General features: G+C 54.6%; 5 protein-coding genes and 1 long non-coding RNA gene across 12 annotated transcripts; 2 read left to right on the forward strand and 4 right to left on the reverse strand.

The window, feature by feature from the left end:
- Window positions 1-1917: 1917 nt before the first annotated feature.
- Window positions 1918-4075, forward strand: LOC126323791 (periodic tryptophan protein 2 homolog). Its single transcript, XM_049994790.1, has one exon. The coding sequence runs from the start codon at window positions 1919-1921 to the stop codon at window positions 3593-3595; it is 1677 nt and encodes a 558-aa protein (XP_049850747.1). The 5' UTR covers window position 1918; the 3' UTR covers window positions 3596-4075.
- Window positions 4076-4784: 709 nt separating this feature from the next.
- Window positions 4785-8488, reverse strand: LOC126323792 (probable phosphatidate cytidylyltransferase). 3 transcript variants are annotated; one of them, XR_007559662.1, is made up of 3 exons: window positions 8138-8482; window positions 6391-7892; window positions 4785-6069 (listed from the first exon to the last, which is right to left on the reverse strand). XR_007559662.1 is itself a non-coding variant. In XM_049994791.1 (3 exons), the coding sequence occupies exons 2-3, from the start codon at window positions 6559-6561 to the stop codon at window positions 4813-4815; spliced, it is 1428 nt and encodes a 475-aa protein (XP_049850748.1). In that variant the 5' UTR covers window positions 6562-7892; window positions 8138-8488; the 3' UTR covers window positions 4785-4812. The 3 variants fall into 3 exon arrangements, 2 of the variants coding, with proteins under 2 accessions (XP_049850748.1, XP_049850749.1); XM_049994791.1 differs by having other exon boundaries at window positions 8138-8488; XM_049994792.1 differs by having other exon boundaries at window positions 4785-7892; window positions 8138-8484.
- Window positions 8489-9336: 848 nt separating this feature from the next.
- LOC126323719 (uncharacterized) lies at window positions 9337-13791 on the forward strand. The gene is made up of 3 exons (XM_049994710.1): window positions 9337-9773; window positions 9916-12250; window positions 12369-13791. Exons 1-3 carry the CDS (start codon window positions 9536-9538, stop codon window positions 13789-13791), a joined length of 3996 nt encoding a protein of 1331 aa, XP_049850667.1. The 5' UTR covers window positions 9337-9535.
- A 70-nt stretch (window positions 13792-13861) lies between these two features.
- On the reverse strand, window positions 13862-15249 carry LOC126323731 (mannose-1-phosphate guanyltransferase alpha-like). Its single transcript, XM_049994723.1, has 3 exons — window positions 14959-15249; window positions 14059-14894; window positions 13862-13962 (listed from the first exon to the last, which is right to left on the reverse strand). Exons 1-3 carry the CDS (start codon window positions 15210-15212, stop codon window positions 13862-13864), a joined length of 1191 nt encoding a protein of 396 aa, XP_049850680.1. The 5' UTR covers window positions 15213-15249.
- Window positions 15250-16032: 783 nt separating this feature from the next.
- Window positions 16033-16325, reverse strand: LOC126323744 (uncharacterized). The gene is made up of 3 exons (XR_007559654.1): window positions 16307-16325; window positions 16182-16233; window positions 16033-16107 (listed from the first exon to the last, which is right to left on the reverse strand). It is a non-coding gene; the product is annotated as an uncharacterized LOC126323744 (long non-coding RNA).
- A 461-nt stretch (window positions 16326-16786) lies between these two features.
- Window positions 16787-19005, reverse strand: LOC126323743 (ESCRT-I complex subunit tsg101-like). Of its 5 annotated transcripts, XM_049994738.1 has the most exons (3): window positions 18814-18989; window positions 18401-18648; window positions 16795-18246 (listed from the first exon to the last, which is right to left on the reverse strand). In XM_049994738.1, exons 2-3 carry the CDS (start codon window positions 18525-18527, stop codon window positions 16898-16900), a joined length of 1476 nt encoding a protein of 491 aa, XP_049850695.1. In that variant the 5' UTR covers window positions 18528-18648; window positions 18814-18989; the 3' UTR covers window positions 16795-16897. The 5 variants fall into 5 exon arrangements, with proteins under 5 accessions (XP_049850700.1, XP_049850697.1, XP_049850695.1 ...); XM_049994743.1 differs by having other exon boundaries at window positions 16787-18246; window positions 18342-18999; XM_049994740.1 differs by having other exon boundaries at window positions 16787-18246; window positions 18401-18996.
- Between the last annotated feature and the right edge of the window lie 127 nt (window positions 19006-19132).

The following is a 19132-nucleotide window of genomic DNA, read 5'->3' on the forward strand; positions in this document are numbered from 1 at the left end:
CACTCTGTTTTGTACGCACGCGGCGCCACGTCATATTGTACGGTACGCACCGCGCGCCAAACGCGACACGCAGGCCGCTCATCGCGCGCCGACGCCCCCCCGCGCGCGACTCTTGCGCCGCCCCATCTCCTCGACGCGCCGCCCGCGAGTTTCCGGGATTCCCCGCGCCGTGTCGCGGGCGACACACACAAGCGATACACAAATATACGCCGTACACGCTCTTTTCGGAACCGCGTACACTCTTCACTGAAAGTCCGCGCGTCTGCGCCTCGACGGCCTTGCAGGGAGAGGAAGGGTGCGCCCCCGGGAACCGCCTGAGTGAAGCGAGGGCGCTCCCCTCGGAGGAACGAGCGAGGGAGCCGCGGCCCCGCGCGGCTCCAAGGACCTCAAGTACGAGTTTTGGCAGAGAAAGGCGCCTCGGACGTCGCCCACACTCCGATTGGGTTTGTAAAAACGAAAAGCCTTTTTTTAGACTTTTTTTTCTTTTTTGTTCTGGCTTTTGCTGGTGGGGGCGTAGACGCGCGCAATGAAATTGAACTACAACGTACGTCCGTCTGTTTGAGCGGGGGCGAGGTGCGGTCGATGCGGGGTTTTTTTTTCGAGACTGACTCGGCTTCTCTCGTGCGCGTCTTCGTTGCGTGCACAGTTTTCCAGCCTGTATGGCTTCGTGTACAAGAAGGGCCGCGTGGCGTTCATGCCAGACGGGAACACGCTGTTGAGTCCGATCGGAAACAGGGTTACCGCGTTCGATTTGGTGAAGTACGTGGACGAGAGTGCGTTTTTCGCCGACTTGTGCATTTTACTCGGCTCGTGCGGTTCTGACCTCCCTTTTCAAGCCACACGTCGTTCACGTTTCCGCTGGAGACGCGGAAGGATATAGAGCACCTGGCGGTGGCGCCGGACGGCGTTCTGCTGTTGGCGGTGGACAGGGACGGGTGCGCGCTGCTGGTGAATTGCGTTAGGCGCGTGGTGCTGGCGCAATTCAATTTGAAGGAGAGGGTCAAGGCGGTCGCGTTCAGCCCGGACGGGCGTCACTTTGCGGTGACCTACTCGAGACACGTCAAGGTTTGGAGAGTTCCAGGCAGACACAAAGAATTTGCCGCGTTCGTACTGGAAAGTCGGTACATGCATCACAGGGAGCCCGTGACGTGCTTGGGCTGGTCCGAGGCGGGCGACCAGCTGGTGTCCGGGTCGAAGGACTTGACGGTGAGCGTCTGCAGGGTATTTGAGAGCAGGCAGGGGGCAGGAAGGAGGAGGAGCTGGGCGACCCTGTCGGGTCACCGAGACCGTTTGGTGAGCGTTTTTTTTCGCGAAGGGGGACCGCTTGGTCTATTCCGTCGCGAGAGATGGCGCTCTCTATATATGGAGGTGCGAGCAGGTGCGGAGCGATGAGGGCGACCACGACTCGGCGGAGGACAAAAGCGTCGGGACCAAGGACGAAGACTGCAGTTCGGAAGGGGAAGACCGCGCAGAAATCGATGAAGACCACAGTTCGGGAGAGGAGGACGACGCCGACGAAGATCGCGATTTGAAAATCGAACGCGCCGAACCAAAAACTCGTTGGAGGTTTTGGAGAAAGTTTTTTTTTTGGGACCAAGCTATTTCTCGCGTGAGCATGGCGGAGTTGCACCGTCCCAGTCAACTGTTGGTGGTCGGGTTTGAGATAGGCGTCTTCGGTCTTTACGACCTGACGAACTTGGCGGCGGCAGCGCAAAGCGGAGAATCCACCGATGACGACGACTCAATTAAACTAGTGTGTCTTCAAAAGATCAGCCTGTCCAGAAATCGAATAGACTCCGTGTCTATAAACGCCACGGGCGAATGGCTGGCGTTCGGCGTGTCCGCGTTTGGCCAGCTACTCGTCTGGGAATGGCAGTCCGAGCAGTACGTGTTGAAGCAGCAGGGCCACCATCACGAAATGTCGAGCCTTTCGTACTCCCCAGATGGACAATATATTGTAACCGGAGGCATCGATGGAAAGATAAAGGTCTGGAATACGTCTACGGGCCTGAGCTTTGTCACTTTCAAGGACCACGAGTCATCTGTGACCGATGTCGTATTCTCTCCCAAGGGCCAAGTCGTCCTCAGCAGCAGTCTAGACGGCACCATTCGCGCGTTTGACATGATCAGATACAAGAACTTCCGCACCATGACGTCCCCTACTCCAACTCAGTTTTCTTGCGTAGCCGTCGACATTTCCGGAGAAATCGTCGCCGCCGGCACCCAAACGGACTTCTCCGTCTATATTTGGTCCCTCCAAACCGGAAACCTCCTAGACATACTAAAAGGACACGAAGGACCTCTCGTGGACCTGTCTTTCTCTCCCACCGGATCGGACCAACTCATAACCGCCTCCTGGGACAAAACGGCCAAAATCTGGCACGTTTACTCGAGTAAACACCCCGTCGAGTCTCTCAACCACTCGTCCGATCTAACCGCGCTGGCGTATCGACCGGACGGTAACGAAGTCTGCGTGGCCACCCTGGACGGCTGTCTGACGTGCTGGGACCCGCTCGATGGAACCCTCAAAACAACCATCGACGGACGTCACGACATCAGCGCCGGGCGCAGCCACCAGGACTTCCAATCCTATCAAAACATATCCAGATCCAAGTACTACACCTGCATTGCCTACACCGCGGACGGCACCTGCCTCCTGGCCGGGGGAAACAGCCGATTCATCTGTCTCTACCAAATCTCGAAAAAAATTTTATTGAAGAAATTTCAAATTTCCCATAATCGCTCCATCGACGGACTCTACGACTACCTAGATTCCAGAGACGTCCACATGGACGACCCGCCGCTTAGCGACGACGACGAATCCTATCCTCTACCAAAAGAAACCCTGCCCGGCGTCCAAACCGGCGACTACTCTTCCAGACAAAGAAACCCGCTCATCTCCACCTCGGCTCTCTCATTCTCTCCCAGCAACAGACAATGGGCATGTGCTACCACTTCCGGACTATTGGTCTACACCCTCGACGACTTCCTCAACTTCGACCCCTACATGCTCGACACTCACGTCACTCCCGACTCCATCCTTCGTACCCTCCGAGCTCACAACTACCTAAAGGCCATCATCATGGCCCTCCGCCTCAACGAACGCTCCGTCACTCACCGCGTCCTCCTGAACACGCCCTTCCAACACGTCCGCTCCGTCGTCCACGAACTCCATCCCAACTACCTCCAAAGACTCCTCGATTTCCTCGCCCTCCACATGGAGGACTCTCCTCACGTGGAACTCCATATGCACTGGATCTCCTGCGCGCTGTCTCTCCACGGACCGTACATCCAACAAAACCTTCCCAAAATGGTCACCACGCTAAGACACCTGCAAAAAAATGTGCTAAAACAGCAACTCTCTATCCAGGACATCTGCGACGAAAACCAACACCTCCTCTCTTACATCCACTCCATTCAATCCTGTAAGCATATTCAAAAACCGACCGAGACCGAGGACGACGTCCTTCCTGAATCTGCCGCCCAACTCCATCTACTCAATAAAGAAAAGGAGAAGCTCAACGAGCTCGTCCTTGACGCCTCTCACGAACAACGCTCCTCCCTCGCCCCGCGCCGACGCAAAGCTAAAGGATGAGCGCATAACGGTATCCGAAAAATATAACTTTGTACCTGTTTTTTTTTAAATTTATCGGCTTCCACAATTTCACTTACTCTGAAAGTTACCAATACCCCCGAGCAAACATTCCTTGATCATCAGGGAGGACGTGAACTCTTCGTAGTTGACTTCGTTTTTGTCCTGGAACCCAAAATTCAGCAAGCACTGCGTTATGCTCTGTGAAAACGACTCCGGCATGTTTGGGTATGTGCCAACCATGTGAGACAGCAGCACCAAAAGCTTCTCAACCTGGATTCTGGGGCTCGCGTAAACCTCGAACAATCTTTTGATAGCTTCAGAGGACTCTAGAAAGGAAGTCGCCTCAACCATACATGCGAACACCATAAGCCTATTGGCAAAATCCGGGCCCCCTAGCGATTTCAGACCCTTCATGAATGAGACGAGTCTAGATTGAAGCTCGCTGGAGGCATCCAGGAAAGCGAACAAGTCCTCATTCACTTCTCCCGCGCACGCTTTGGAGACAACCTCCGATATCTGGCCAGACATAGAAAATCGCCGTTAGTCGGACAATTTCCGACGAAATTGTATCGGGCATTGACGAAGAAAATACATTTTGGTACAGTTTTTTCAACTGCGTCAAATTGAGACTTGTGCTTTTTGGTACATCTAAGAGAAAAAAGAAAAATCAGTATCGCCGAGAGGGCGCGGACGGCCGCTACCGTTCCGGGCGTTTGACAGGCACCTTTCTGCGAAGAGCGAGAGACGACGGGTTCGGCCGAATGGCCTGAAGGGTCTTGGGAGGCGGCGAGTTTGGTGAAGTATCTGTGTCAAAAAAGTCAGTTTGTCGTGAGACGAAGCTCGTTTTGACAGGTGAAGGATTCATTCGTCCGTGTACAGGCGCAGAGGAGGCGCGTACGCGAGAGCAAATTGGGCCAAATTGGCAGGCCGCTGTCGTAGGGCGGCGTGGCTGAAATGCTTGATGAGGTCGAGTAGCTGCTCTTCGAAAGAGGCGACCATGCGAATAGGGGGATGGGGGACTAGACTTAATGACTTTGGCCACAACCGAAGAATTTCATGAGGCCGTGTTAAAAAAAATGCAGAGTTCGAAAAAAAAGGGTCGTCGAACGGAGTGAGCCGATTTGCGAGAGACGGTCGTGTGGGGGAAAACGCAAGCGTTTCCGCAGCTGCTCTTACGGTTACAATCACAAGTCCGATGCGGTTTGATAGTCAATTTTTTATTTTTTTTTGCAGTATGGAACGAGTTTGAATAAGAGCAGGCCGAGGATGAGGAAGACGTGCCCGTGCCAATAGAGACTGGAATAGACGTGGATGCTTCTGCCCCAGCTGAGGAGTATGAATGCGACTAGACAGTAGGAAAGCACGTAGGAAGTAAGCAGCGTTAGGACGGTGCGGTAGAGCATTGGCTCGCGTCCTTGAGGGTCAAGGAAATGGATTCTGACTTTTCGGTAGATTTCTCGATAAAATTCGGTGGCAAACGCGCAGAGCCCGAAGCTGAGGTAATATCCTGGGTACAATCCGTGCCAGATGGACGAGACGAGGTAGGTGAAGTAGGTGGAATAGACGCCAAGGAATTCTTTGTACCTGAGGTAGATGTAGTATTTGAGCCAGCGGTTGGCACTGAGGTTCCAATTGTCGGTGATGTCTTTGAAGCTTTTGGATGTTTCGAGAGCGAGTGGTCGTACGCTGGAGGCCCTGTCCCACAGAGAGGGGGAAGAGGGGTCTGCTGGGTTAGAATAGCCGCTCCAGCCTATGCCGATTATGATGTTGGAGCCTTCTAGTAGGAGCCAGGCGAAGTAGTAAGGGCATCTGTAGAGAATGACGGCTATCCAGAGGTAAAGCGAGCGACAGATGACTGGTAAGTGGTTCAGGCTGCCGTCTAGGAGTCTGCTGAGTGGGAGGTATTTTTGCAAGAGCAGTGGCAGTCCCATGAGGATGCCGTAGAGTCCCACGAGAAATCCGCGTTTGTAGGATCCTGCTGGGACTTTTTTGTTGGGGAACATGGAGAGTTCGACGAATTCGAAGTGGACACGAGGAGGAAGCGTGGGACCTGCTAGGATGTTTGAATACCAGAACATGTAGCTGAAATATTCGAGGAGAGATGGTTTTCTGAGGAGGCGGTTGTGCTGCATGTAGGACAGGAGTTGTTTTCTAGCTGGAGAGGACGGTTCTAGTTTGAAAGCGTGCGTCTTCATGTCTTGGTAGTCGAATGCGTACATGACGAACTTAATCGTCAGAAGCATTTGCGTGCCCGTAAAGTCGATGGACCAGCCGAGGTAGTCCACGTACATTCTGTATGTGTGACACAGCATCAAGTAGAAGAGGGAGAATGCCAGGACCGAGTGTCCGATCAGTTTCGGCGGTACAGATTCCGTGATCCAATATACGACGACAGACGTGAACAGGTGGTGCACAAGTTGGTTTCCGGATATGAGATAGCACATGAGGAGGCCCAGTACAAGTCCATACAGATGCTTTGGAAGCGGGGTTTTCATTAGTTGCGGACATACGCTTTTCCCTGAGGGATCGGATGCGGGGCCGCGCGTCCCGCTCCGAGCTCGAGGGGGGGCTCTCTGAAGGCAGAGAGGCCACCTCGGGTCGTCCGCGAGCACTCGCCCTGCGCGGAAGTGGGTGTGTGCAGTTTTGTCTCGAGGCGAGCGAAAAAAAAAAAGCGGAGATCAAGAGGCTCCCCTCGGAACGAGGGACGGAGCACAAAAGAAAAAAAGCACGTATATATGTGTACACGTATGTGTGTGTATTCACGAATAGATGACTTCAGTGTATCCAGCGCGTACCTTCAATACGGGTCGGTCTGGCAGACGTCGATAGATCAGGGAGAGGGGATAGGTGCCCAATAGACAGAACACGTATCTCTGCTTATCGCTGTTGAAGAAGACGGTTTGTGTTTGCGTCTTGGTGGGCTCTCCTTGCCTTGGGAGTGGATCGTGGGCGTCTGAGGGAGACATTCGACGGGTCGACGTCAGAGCACAAATGCAAAAATTTTCGGTGTCTTCTTTCAAAAATGCAGGTGCAGACCTCGTTGCCTAGTTCTTTCTCTGTCTGCAGGTGTGGATTTCGGCGCGCCCGTTTTCTGTCTGCTGTTGGTCGGGTGTCTGCCTGTCTGCTCCGAGTGTCGGTGGCCCGTCGGGTGCGGTGCTCTCGAGTGACCCGTTCGTCTTCGTCCTTTGGAGCGGTGCCGGGCCAGATGGCGAGGCGTCCACCCCGAGGGGGCCGTTGCTGCGGGAGGAGGCTCGGTTTGTGCAGACAGCGTACGGCACGGCGCGACGGCGAAGCAAAAAAAAGCAGGCGTGAGAGAGAGCGTCGTCGTCGGCCGCAAATTTTTCAAGATGAGAGCGAGGGCGCGGGGTGAGAGACGTGCAATTCGGAGACGTGCTTGCTGAGTTCCGAGTAGACTTGCAGTTGCTCGGTGGGAGGTAGGGCCGATATGGCGAGTAGGATGGCTTCTATGTCTGTGAAAGTGCTCTTAATGAAGGTGACGTAGTAGACATGAATGAACAACCCGACCAGGAGCTGACAGTCGAACCGGTCGGTGATGCCTCCGTGTCCTGGAATGAGCGTATCAAAATCTTTTTTTTGATAGGCACGTTTGACGGCGGACGCGAGGAACCCGCCAAATGGCGCGACCAGAGACGCGAACAGTGAGAACGCGATGCTGTGGCTTTGCATGGGCATCCACGTGACGTCGCTCAAGAAAGAGGGCAATCTGAACCCGAGATAGCTTTGGAGCTTGACAGGTGTGAACAGATGAGAAACGGGGCAAGTACCGGATTCTTTCAACTGAAGCTTGCTGCACCTGAACCAGCTGAAAGACGCCAAATACCTGGATCCTATGATGCCCGCTATGATCGTTGCGATCAGGCCTCCGATGAATCCCTCCCACGTTTTTTTGGGAGACAGCTTTATGAGCGGTCGATTAATGAACTTCCTGCCCAGCGTCAGGCCGGTGATGTACGCAAACACATCATTGCATATGATTAGAGAATGGGGCAGTATGAACCAGATGAGGCCGCGATAGATGTTTTCGACGATGAAGTGGCACTGAACGAAAATGTTGAGGATCGTTACAAATACCCAGGTTATCTGCCTTATTTGATACCTCAACGTTTGCCCGTGCAAGCTGAAGATGAACCCAACGAACCCAATCATGTGGAGGATAAACGAGTGCAGCAAGTGGTGGTGATAGACGATGTGGTAGAACCGGTCTGGAACGTAGTCCCTCAAGTAGGTCCATACACCTCTACCGTAGACGAAGTAGAGCGCTGTGGTCATGAAGTACCTTTCGTCCGGGAGGAGGCCAAGGCCGAAGAGCAAATACGTCGTATTATTGACGTACAATTCCAAAAAAAAAAAAATTGAATTTTACGGTTCTAGTGGAATAGCTCTCGAAAAGTGCCGATCTGGGTGTGTAGTAAAAAAAAAAGAGGTGCTCTTGAATTCTTGCAAAGGGGCGGGAAAAGGGGGAGTTCGTTGACCCTTCGTGTCACTTTTTTTTTTTTTTTTTAATCTAGGAACAGGACGTACCAGTTTAAGACGCGGATTCCCCACTGGCCCTTTTCTTTGGCAGCATGGTGATTGATATTGACTATTTCTCTGAACATGCCTATTTGCAGCAGGACGACAAACAACGCTACTATCTCATGCGAGGTTAGGAGGATGGTGATGAATCCAGCGATCATGCAAATTCCTGCGATAATCCTTACGCCGATCCTTCGCACGGTGCCCTCAGTGGTTCGGTTCTCTCCCTTTCCGAGCTTCGAGGCGGGCGCCTTGTGGTGGTAGAGTACTGCCCGGTCCTCGGACGAGGAAGGTTTGGGCTCTCTGCTGCGCACGTTTTGCTTGCCGGCTTTCGCATTCATGCTTGAAAAAGCGACTGAAAAAAACGAAGTCTATTTATTTTGATCGATGAAGGGTGCAAAAGACAAAATTAACGCCAGCGCAGATTTTTTGGCAGATATAGCCCCTTTGTCCCTGCCTCGTTACCTCGCGTCTTTCGCGCGTGTGATGCTGCGACGCCGAAGGGCCGGCGGTCCATTGTTGGGGTCGCGGACAGCCATGTTGACAGAGGGGGAGGGTTTCTTTTTTTTTCTGTTTTTTATTGTCCGGTCTCCTCTGCGTCGCGGTCGCATCATGCGCGCGCGCGCCGAGGGCGCTGAAACAGTTGCTCGGACGTCGAAGGAGAGGCGCTTCTGGCTGTTGACCGCCGTTTCCGGACGCGCGTCTAGCCGCGCTGGTCGACTTCTCGAGGCGGCGAGCGCAAAAAAAAAAAAAAGAGAGAGAGAGAAAGAGAGGGGAAGGGGGCTGAAGACGTGGGGCCCGACGCGCGCTCGCGCCCGGGGACCGCCGCGTCGCGGGGGCGAGAGAGGCCGTTTTATATTTTTTTGACAGGATTATTTTTTTTTTTTTTTTTAAAGGGAGAGGAACCGTCCTCGCCGAGCCGCGAGAAGGGGGGAAGAGAGAGAGAGAGAGCACGAGCGCACCAACGCCTCGGGACGGCGCAGCGGCGCCGCGAACCACAGGACACGGCACGGCGCCGAGTGCGCGGGGGGAGGGGGGCAAGTCGCGGCGCGCTCGTTCCCGCGCATCTCCCTTCCAGTAGAGCAGCCTGCTGATACGCGATGACGCGCACACGCGCCTGCGTGACATTTGAGGAAAAAAAAAAAAAAACTTCGATTTAGCGCCGAAAGGCTTCAATTTTTGCATAGGCGATAATAGTCGATAGCGTTCTCATCTTCTCTCATCGACCTCCACCGGCGCATCTTCAACAGTCAAAACACGCTCGGGGTCCTCGGTTCAGCTAAAGATGACCTCGAACCTGTAAGCGCCACACTTGGTAACAGAGAGCTTTATATAGATTATAAGAGTTAGTTAAACCCGGGCGTCGTCGCCGACGACCAGAAGAGCGAACTTGGCATTGGTGCTATGAATAACAACAGAATAAAGATCTTCAAGCGGAGGGCCAAGATCGCGCAGGCGGCGCCGCTGCCTCGAGAGCCGGCGCAGGCTTCGGACGGCTCGCACAGCGACGCCGAAGCGCCGAGGCAGAGGAGGAGCCCGCAAGAAGTGGTCCTGAGAGTGCTGAAGCCCGTGTACCTGGGCGCGCCCGGCGCGGACGCGGAGTCGGCAGCGCCCACTCAGCGAGACCTGAAAGTGCTCATCTGTGCGTGGACATTGCGCTCCTTTTTTTTTTTTTTTTTGTCGTCGGGCGAGCGGGCCCGCCGCCCTGTGTGTGCGTGTGTGAGACGGTACGAAGGCGGGAGAGCTGGGCGCTGACAGGTTTTCGTTTGGCGGCGGCGCCGCAGACAGGTGCTTGAAGGCGAACAAGAGACTGGAGAAGTGGTTCTGCCGGGAGAGGCAGGCGCTGAACGTGGGCGAGTGCTACAGCACGCTGGAGTTGGTGGAGTGCGAGTTGCTGAGGCTGTGCGAGTGGCACGCGAGGGGCTGCGAAGAGGAGGTGCGGGCGCTGTGCGGCGAGGTGGAGTCGTTCTTGGGGCTGCAGAGGGATTTCGAGCAGTACCTGGAAATAGACAGGAGGAGATACGAGGAGCACAGGGAGAGGTCCTACGGCAAGGCGCCCTATTACGAGTGCAAGTTGAGGGTGGGGTTAGAGAAGTTGTCAACGGCGGGCAACGGGGGCGGCGACAGGTACCTGAAGGTCAGGATGGACGCGCTGAGTAGGATGACGCTCATAGAGGTGCAAATGTTGTGGGAGAGGTCGTTTCCCGCGGCAGAGATGAGCGTCGTCAGTTGGCAGGTTTTCGCGAGATTTTTCGAAGTGCAGACCAAGAGGCCGCTCGCCGAGGCGCAGGAGCAGATGTTGAGGCACGTCTTGGACTGGTACGACACGGGCTACGTCACGCCCAGGGGCTTCGACAACCTCTTGAGGATGTTCGGGCCCGTCGACGCTGTCACGGCGAATTTGGAAAGTGTGTACAGACAGGCGGGCTTTTGCGACTATGCCATGTACGAGGAGGTCGTTGACAGGTTGCAGCGACAGCTCCCCGGCACCTACATGCTGAGGTTTTCGCCCACGCGCGGCGACTCCTTCGAGCTCAACTACGTCGACGACGCCGGCAAGATCCACGCTGTCGAGATACGCGGCGAGATGCCGCTCGGCGTCGTCGTCAAGGCCACCATCGACAAGCAGTCCCAGAGGTTTTCCTCCATATTCTGCCTCGTCGAGGGATACGGCGCCGAGGTCAGGCAGCCCCTCAGGGTCGACGAGAGCCAGGAGCCCTGCTACTTCGCGCAGATGACCCCCGCCAGGTCCGAGAACATACTCAGAAACCACTCCGTCGGCACCTACCTCACCTCTAGCTTCACCGTCGACAGGAGGCAGTGCTACGTCGTCAGCTACACCGCCCCCGCCGGCGTCAAGCACGAGTACCTCGAGCAGGTCTCCCGCGACGAGTACGTCCTCCTTTACGGCGACCCCGCCACCGCCGCCCAGCCGCCCGACCCCCGACACGCCAAGCGGCCCATCTACGCCTCGCTCTCGCTCTTCCTCAAGCTCTGGCACCACAAGTTCAGGTGCATCTACGTCGTCGACGGCGTCCCGCGCATCGCGCTCTCCGACTACATCGACGCTCAGCCCTACGTCGACATCAAGGGCCCCGGCGACTCCGACGGACACGGCGCCTTCGTCGACTACCAGGACTCCATCAGCGCGCGCACCGTCTCCACCTACCCCAGGTCCTGTCTCGGCTGGAGCGTCATCTGCGACCAGTGGCACGTCCGACTCCTCCAAAACCGCGTCATCTTCGCCCTCGCCGACGGCTGCAACTGGGGCAACATCCCCCGACTCGCCGCTCTTCGCGCCACCCAAGCCGTCATCGACTACCTCACCGACCCCCAACTCCAATCGCAACTCCGCCACACCACCGACGTCCTCGTCCACCTCCTCTCCGCCTTCCAGGCCGCCCACGACTCCATCATCGGCAACAGGCTCTCCACCTCCCTCACCGGCACCACCACCCTCATCGCCGGCATGCTCCTCCCCATGGAACACCACCCCAACGAGTGGGCCCTCGTCATGACCAGCGTCGGCGACTGCAAGGCCCTCGTCTACAACTGTCGCGACCAACGCTGCGTCGACGTCACCTTCGGCAACCGGCGCAACATCCGCGACGCCAGGGACCCCGGCGGCCGTCTCGGCCCCTGCCAACGCGACGGCCTCCCAGACCTCCGCAACCTCTACAACTACTACTGGCCCCTCAACTCCGACGACCGACTCATCGTCATCTCCGACGGCGTCCATGACAACCTCGACCCCCAACTCCTCGGCAAACTCCCCCTCGACATCGCCGACTCCCTCCGCCCCCACCTCCGCGACCTCGCCTCCCGCGCCCCCACCTGGTCCTCCCTCAACCCCCACTCCGTCGAAACCATCAAGTCCGAGTACGCCATGCACCTCACCTCCCAACTCATCCAGTCCCTCCGCCAACCCACCCCCAGCGCCATCTCCTCCCTCCTCGTCAACCACGCCCTCTCCGTCACCCAACCCAGCCGACGCTTCATGGAGGAAAACGCCGAAAAACCCGAACCCACCGACTACCGCGCCTACCCCGGAAAAATGGACCACACCAGCTGCATCTGCCTCGCCCCTCACACTCGCCTCTACGAACCCAACACCCCCCCCCCCCTCCAAACACCACCACGACCCCTCCAAATTCTCCTCCCTCTCCCTCGACCTCCTCCTCTCCTCCGTCCTCGACGACCACTCCGACCCCGACTCCAAATTCCACGGCTCCAAAAGCCAAAAGAAATTCCTCCGCTACGCCTGCTCCTGCGTCCGCGGCTCCCCCGAACTCCTCACCGACTCCACCACCCAACGGCGGCACTCCCCCCTCGACTGGGCCCCCCTCCTCGAACCCAGACCCCTCTCCCGCATCAAGTCCCTCTCCGTCGAATCCTCCCCCGCCGGTCACCAACCCGGCCCCATCGAATCTCACGCCTCCTACGCCCTCTCCAAACTCCCCCGCGCCGCCCTCAGACCCTACACCCCCGCCTACGTCTCCCTCATCTTCGGCCCCTCCTTCGACAACTCCCACTCCACCCAGTGCGGCACCCTCGCCTCCGGCTGGGCCACCTCCACCTACCCCCAAGACCGCAGAATCCTCTCCGACCTCTCCTCCCATCGCCTCCTCCCCAACCGCCCCGGCCACCCCCTCCCCGACCTCCGCTCCGGCGACCCCAACACCACCCGCTTCTCCCTCCTCACCCTCCCCAACCGCACCATCTTCGCCGTCAGCTGCGGCGCCAGGTGGGGCATGACCTCCGCCACCGCCGCCTACATCGCCAACACCACCTTCGTCGACTCCCTCCTCAGCGCCCAGCACAACATCGACTCCTCCTCCTCCGCCGCCCTCGCCTGCATCCGCTCCTTCGACATGTCCCACGCCGCCATCTGCGACACCAACTACGGCCAAGGCACCACGGGCTGCGCCTCCCTCCTCGCCGGCATGCTCGCCAAGTGCACCCGCGACGGACACTGGCTCTGCACCTTCGCCTCCGTCGGCAACCTCGTCGCCCTCCTCTACAACTACTCCACCCGCGAACTCCTCAACCTCCACGACAACTACCTCCACTACCGCAGAACCGGCTACCTCGGCGGCACCTTCCTCGGCAGGTCCTCCCCCTTCCTCCCCCTCTCCCCCAACCTCGACAACTTCTCCATCGACTCTCGCTACCTCAACGAACAAGACATCATCATCGTCATGACCCCCGGCACCTACGACAACTTCGATCCAGAATTCCTCGGCCACTCCCCCCGCGACGTCAACCCCCTCCTCGACTCCGACTCCTGGAGCTCCCTCGAACCCGCCCTCGCCTGCAAAGAACGTTCCACCTTCCGGCTCACCACCATCAAAAACTGCCTCTCCTCCCTCCCCCACCCCCACCCCGACCCCTGCCACGCCATCACTCACACCATCATCGACCACTGCGCCAAAACCACCGAAAAAGTCAGACTCTTCATGCAAGACAACTTCAGCGCCTCCACCCCCCGCAACCACAAAGAATACCCGGGCAAAATGGGACACGCCCTCTGTCTCTCCATCCGCGCCGGCACCCTCACCAAATCCGAAATAGACCTCCACGCCAGCCGCGTCTCCGGCAACCGCTTCCTCCACAACTCCAACCTCCTCCCCTCCCAAGACGACCTCCGCCGGTCAAAGTAACCCCCCACTCCGCAAAAAACAAAAAACACACACACACACTCCCCCGAGCACTCCCTCTATTTCCACTCCCCTACAATATAACCTCGTCGAAATAACTCCACCTCAAACGCTTCTGCGGCATGACGATGCAATTCTGGATCACCACCTCCGGCTCCACCTTGACCGAATGACCTGTATTTTTTTTTTACGTACAACACGACACAAATAAACACTCTGTCAGACAAAACTCCGGCTCACGTCCCCCACCCCCCCGTCTCTCTCGCGCACCTAGTATCGTTATGTGCTCTTTTTCTTCCTCCAACCTCCCGGTCCCCCTCACGTGGGCCCACTCCCCGACCGAACACCCCTCACTGAGAATTGAGTACAACACACACGCACACCTCCCTATCTTGCAATTGGCCAGCAATATCGAATTGGCCACTCTCGCCCCCGCCTCCACCACGCAATTAGGCCCAATGCACACGTTGGGTCCAATCTTGCTCGTGGGATCGACCCTCGCCGTCGAGTCAACCATCACCGGATCCAAGTAATTCGACGCTCTCGACAACTCCCGCGACCTCTCTCTCTCGTACAACTCGAGCCACAGCCTATTCCCCTTCATCGCCTCTCCCGCCCTCTTCAAAACCATCCAAAACCCACCGCACTCGTACGTGCTCACCATCCCGCGATCAATCAAGCCTGGCAACATGTGCAACTCCAAGCTCGCCCTCTCCTCCTCTCCTCCGTCCGCCACCGGCACGTTCCCCCCCTTGAAGACGTCAAAACTCATCGCCACCCTCAACGCCGCGTCCGAGAAAATGTACACCCGCGCATCAATCACATCGCTGACGAACATCTCCGGCCTCTCAAAATATCCAACCACCTCACTCCCTAACACCGTGTAACAATTGTAATTCGCGGCCTCATCGCTCGACACCCTCTTCCCCATCAAGGTAACTCCCCTGCCGTGACCCAAATGGAACTCCAGCATCTCTCTCAAAGGAATCGCGCAACACACGTCTGAGTCTATCAACACGAAATGAGACACGTCCTCCGCCGGCGCCCTGCTACCCAATTCCAGCAAAACCGCCGCCGTTCCAACCAACAACTCCTCTTTGAAATACCTATGCGCACAAGATTTTTGGCTGTTATATTCTCTCCGCCGAAAAAGAGTATAAAAAATCGTACTCAATGTGGATGTCTAAGTCCAGAGCACAACCACTTATCAAGTCCTTGAAATCACTCGGGCTGTAGGCGCCGACCAGCACAATTCGACTAAGACGCGTGCCCAAACCCTCCTTGCACGCCTCAATGTGGTGGCGCACGAGCTGCTTGTTGGCGATTGGAAACAGGGGCTTGGGCAAATCAAAACTCAACGGACGAAACTGCGTGCAATATGTAGGGCCCCCAACAAAAATGATGACGACAATCTTAAAGCACATGCCAGTATAGACGCGTTGTCAATGCAGAAACAAATAAATGACTTGAAATTTAGTACGAAAAAAATACATTTCCCAAATGCAACCTCCACGAGTCCTTGCTTCTTGTTCAAGGGACATCACAAAGTGCAATTCGAATGGACCTCTTCGAGGCATCCAATGGCCCGGCCCCCGAGTGAAAGAGGCGCTGACAGTGCACTTTCACCTACCGTTAAAATTACTGCCAACACAAAAATGCGCAGAGGATGTGGCATATTCATTCATAAACGTGTCAATGTTGGAAATTCACATCTCTCCGCACCCTAACAGCCCTATGACTCTGGCCAAACCGAGTCTCGACCGCAGCTCCGTAACGCCGACGCCTTGCACTTCTGTCAAACCAGGCACTTCTGGATTCCCTCTAGCGTCTCACCCTGAGCAACATAGTTGCTGTCCTAGACTATTTTCCAGCAGAACGCAGTAAGCTCTCTTCGGTTTGTAAAAAACCTCTTCAACACGTGCCTGTCCGCACGCTGCACGCGTCTTTCCTCAGCAGTAGCATCCCTTCAATTGAGCGAAGCTCTTGCGGCGCCACAAAAAAAAAGACCGCCTCAGCATCACTCTAGTGCATATCAAAAGAGATGCGCTTCCTCGACGGTACCGCACCTTTTTCCTCCACCACTTTTAAAACGAAAAACCTCATGTCAAAAACGCTCACGGGCGCGTTTATTGTTTGTATGTCAAAAATCTGTACACATCATTCTGAAGCCGTCGGATTAGACTGCATCTTGAGGTCCAGAAGCATCTTGACCTGTTGAAAGTCTTTGAGCTTCGTTTCTCGTATTTTCTTAAGTAATTGGGAATTTGGAACAATCTGGTCGATTTTACGATTGTAGTACTCAATCGCCTCTTTGCGACTCTAAAAAAAAATCAGATTACTCAAAAAACGGCGTTTACTCCTTTCCCCTACCTTTTCAACGAAAAAGCCTGTACCGATGTCGACCTTGAACTTGTTCACGTCCTTTATTTTTCCGGGCACATAAAGCTAGCTCGGGCAAGCGTCAGTCTCGCCCTCGCTCAGAAAAAACGCTTGTCTCGTCAAAAAGATAGACACGTACAGAATTCGTGAGAGGAATAAACGCCTCATTTCCTAGAAAATGTGCTAACATATCAGACCTTCTGACCAAAACGCGGTAACGGCCCCGTCCCATCCTCGGAAGACAGAACTACCAATCTCCACCATAAAAAGATGAAACCCCCTGCTATTCAACATTCTAACGCACCTTCATCCGTGCCTTCCAATTTGTTGAGTACATAGCAGACCTCCTTGTATTTCTGCGTCACAAAATTCAATGATTTAATCGATTCTTCTAAGGCGTTGAATTCCTTTCTCGTCAAGACGGCGTGTAAATCACAGTTAGTAGGCCCTTCAAGTTCTGCTGTTCGTTGACTCGAGGTTCTACGTACTCGTTCTATATTATTCTTGACGTGAGCGAGTTGCTCTAGTGAGAGAGACTCTAGATCGTTGAGTTTGTCCTGTGCCATAAGAACGCTCCCAAGACCAAAAATGTACCAATGTCGTGGAGAGGTGAAAAAAATTAAAAAAAAAAATACATCGCTCATTTATTTAGCAGAGAGGATCAACAGCAAACAAAAGGCTGTTTCGCGTGCAGGCTAACCAGCGCCGATCTGGATCCTTAGAGCCTAAATCATGTCACCTCCCTTTCAACAACTTCTGGGCCATTTTCATCTAGGTTCTTAACCCGGCCCTCAATTTCTAAAGCCAACGCCCTTTCGTAGAATTGCTTAGTCGACAGGTTCCTGTACGCTTTTAAAAATTTTGATGTATCAATCAACTCTCTTTCTTTGGCTTGAACCAGATAATACTGAGCATCTGACAGAGCCTGATCAGACGCCTTGACCTCTAAATATTGCCTTCTGATCGCCGCCTCTGGGTCTGTCAGCCTGTCTACGCTTTCTTTGTCCAAGTCGTATTCATTTTCTCTGAGCCATTTCTCTAGGCGCTTTGCGTCGTGCTTCATATTTTTTAGCAGCAGCTCATTTTTCTCTTTCAGGTTGAATATGTCCGAGTGGGCCTTGGTGAGCAGTTCTTGCGTCTCCTTGAGGTTTGTTTGTTCTTTCAGCAGGTCTTCGGCCGAGTTATTCGCTTTCAAGACTCGGTCTCTAAGTCTTGTCAAAAGCTGACAAGTCAAGACACTTCTGGATTGGTCCTGTGCAGAAGACGAGCAACCAGGCTGCGCATTCTCCACGACAGAAGAACTAGGGGCCGCTAAAGGTGGAGAAAAGCGGTCGGAGTCCTTCGATTTGTGGGGCCTTTGACTAGCAGAAGGCAACGTGGCAGTCTCGCGTAGACTCGACTTATCCCTGCTGCTCGTATAGATGATGCTGTGATCTCCATGGATCTGATTCACCCTCTGTGGGCTCAAAAAAGCAGTGCTCATACGGTCGGATTGCAATGTTGTACGCGTGACATGCAACCTGCCAAACTCATCGTTCGAAACGCTCCGTTCTCCGTTTCTGTAAACGCCCCTAGTTTGTAAGACAGCTTTGTCCATCTGGACACCATCAGCTGCCACCAATCCACCCGAAGACCCGTTTCGCATCACGGATACTGAGTCCTCCTTCGGCGACTCTACCGCCGTCGTCGAATTGCCAGAAGGCTCTGCATAATTGGAAACCTCTTTCCTAACGGGCATGTACTGCCTAGAGGACGGTGACTCCCCGCACGTCTGCGTTGGACACGTCCTCAGCGGATAAGAAGACCCAAACGCAGCCGCGAGCGAGTCCACCAATTCGACCAAAGTGACAAAAGGATTCCAGATCTTCATTGAACGAATATTCACAATTCCCTGTTGGTTTATGTGCGGGTGATTCGCCTTGACCACTGCCTTCGGAAGAAGCACTAGCCTCACTTCCGGGGTCTCGATTGGATAGCTCTGCGGTATCGTCATGCATATAGGAAAATGATAAAAGGCGTCCTTGTACTGAACCGGCACCTTCCCAAACACGACAAACTTTTTCTTGGTCGAATTGGGCGCTGGCGGGCAGGAGGATAAACCAACACACAAAGACGAACAATCAGATGTCAGTCACAACCCGCAAACATGAAACAACCACACATCGTGTACATACAAAGAACCTGTCAGCTATAAGTGCATTTGTGTAAAACACGCATTTACTCCTCTACATACTGGTATCGACACTTAAGGAAAATCGAAAATTTGGAAAATGGTTGACCAGACCAAGCAAGTCACGCTTGACGCGATTTGGCTGTGAAAAGTAGCTTTGGCTCGCCTCAAACAAATTTTGGAAGTCCATGGCTAAGAATTCTCACGCGATCCAAACGATGACGAACCTGACACGTCAAAGAATAGTCGTACTCCAAGCTTCGTTTCGCAGCGCCAGTAGAAAAGTGCGGTCGATGCCAGTGATTATTTATCTATAGCACATGCATATATATATATATAATTGCACATGCATACATAGGTACACACACAAGCCGTGTACATTATCACAGGTTGAAAAGTGTGTGTCAATATAACACGCAAAAAGTCTTTTTGGTCCTTCCTCAACGCTTTTGTTCGGCTGGACAGCATTGCCGTACGCGTGGCAAACTCGTTGTCGAGCAGGTACAAGACGCAAACTGAACGCTTTTTGTCCACCGCATCACGTATCATGCGCTATTGCTGGGGCCGCTCGCGAAGTTAGCCCACTCGGCCGCGGAAGCGCGCGGCCGAGGTGCGATGGACGCGACGTGGGTTCTTCACGTCAGCGATCCGAGTTATATGGTCCTTTTGGCTGTTCTCGCAAAAAAAAAACATTTTGCAAAATTGCACACACGTACGGAACCAATACGTTTTATGGAATTCACACGATACAGCGTGTGCCATGTTGTTTTGTCCGAAATGTTCAACTCTTCTGCT

The sequence above is a fragment of the Schistocerca gregaria genome, unplaced genomic scaffold, assembly GCF_023897955.1.
Source record: "Schistocerca gregaria isolate iqSchGreg1 unplaced genomic scaffold, iqSchGreg1.2 ptg000867l, whole genome shotgun sequence".
NCBI lineage: Eukaryota > Metazoa > Arthropoda > Insecta > Orthoptera > Acrididae > Schistocerca > Schistocerca gregaria.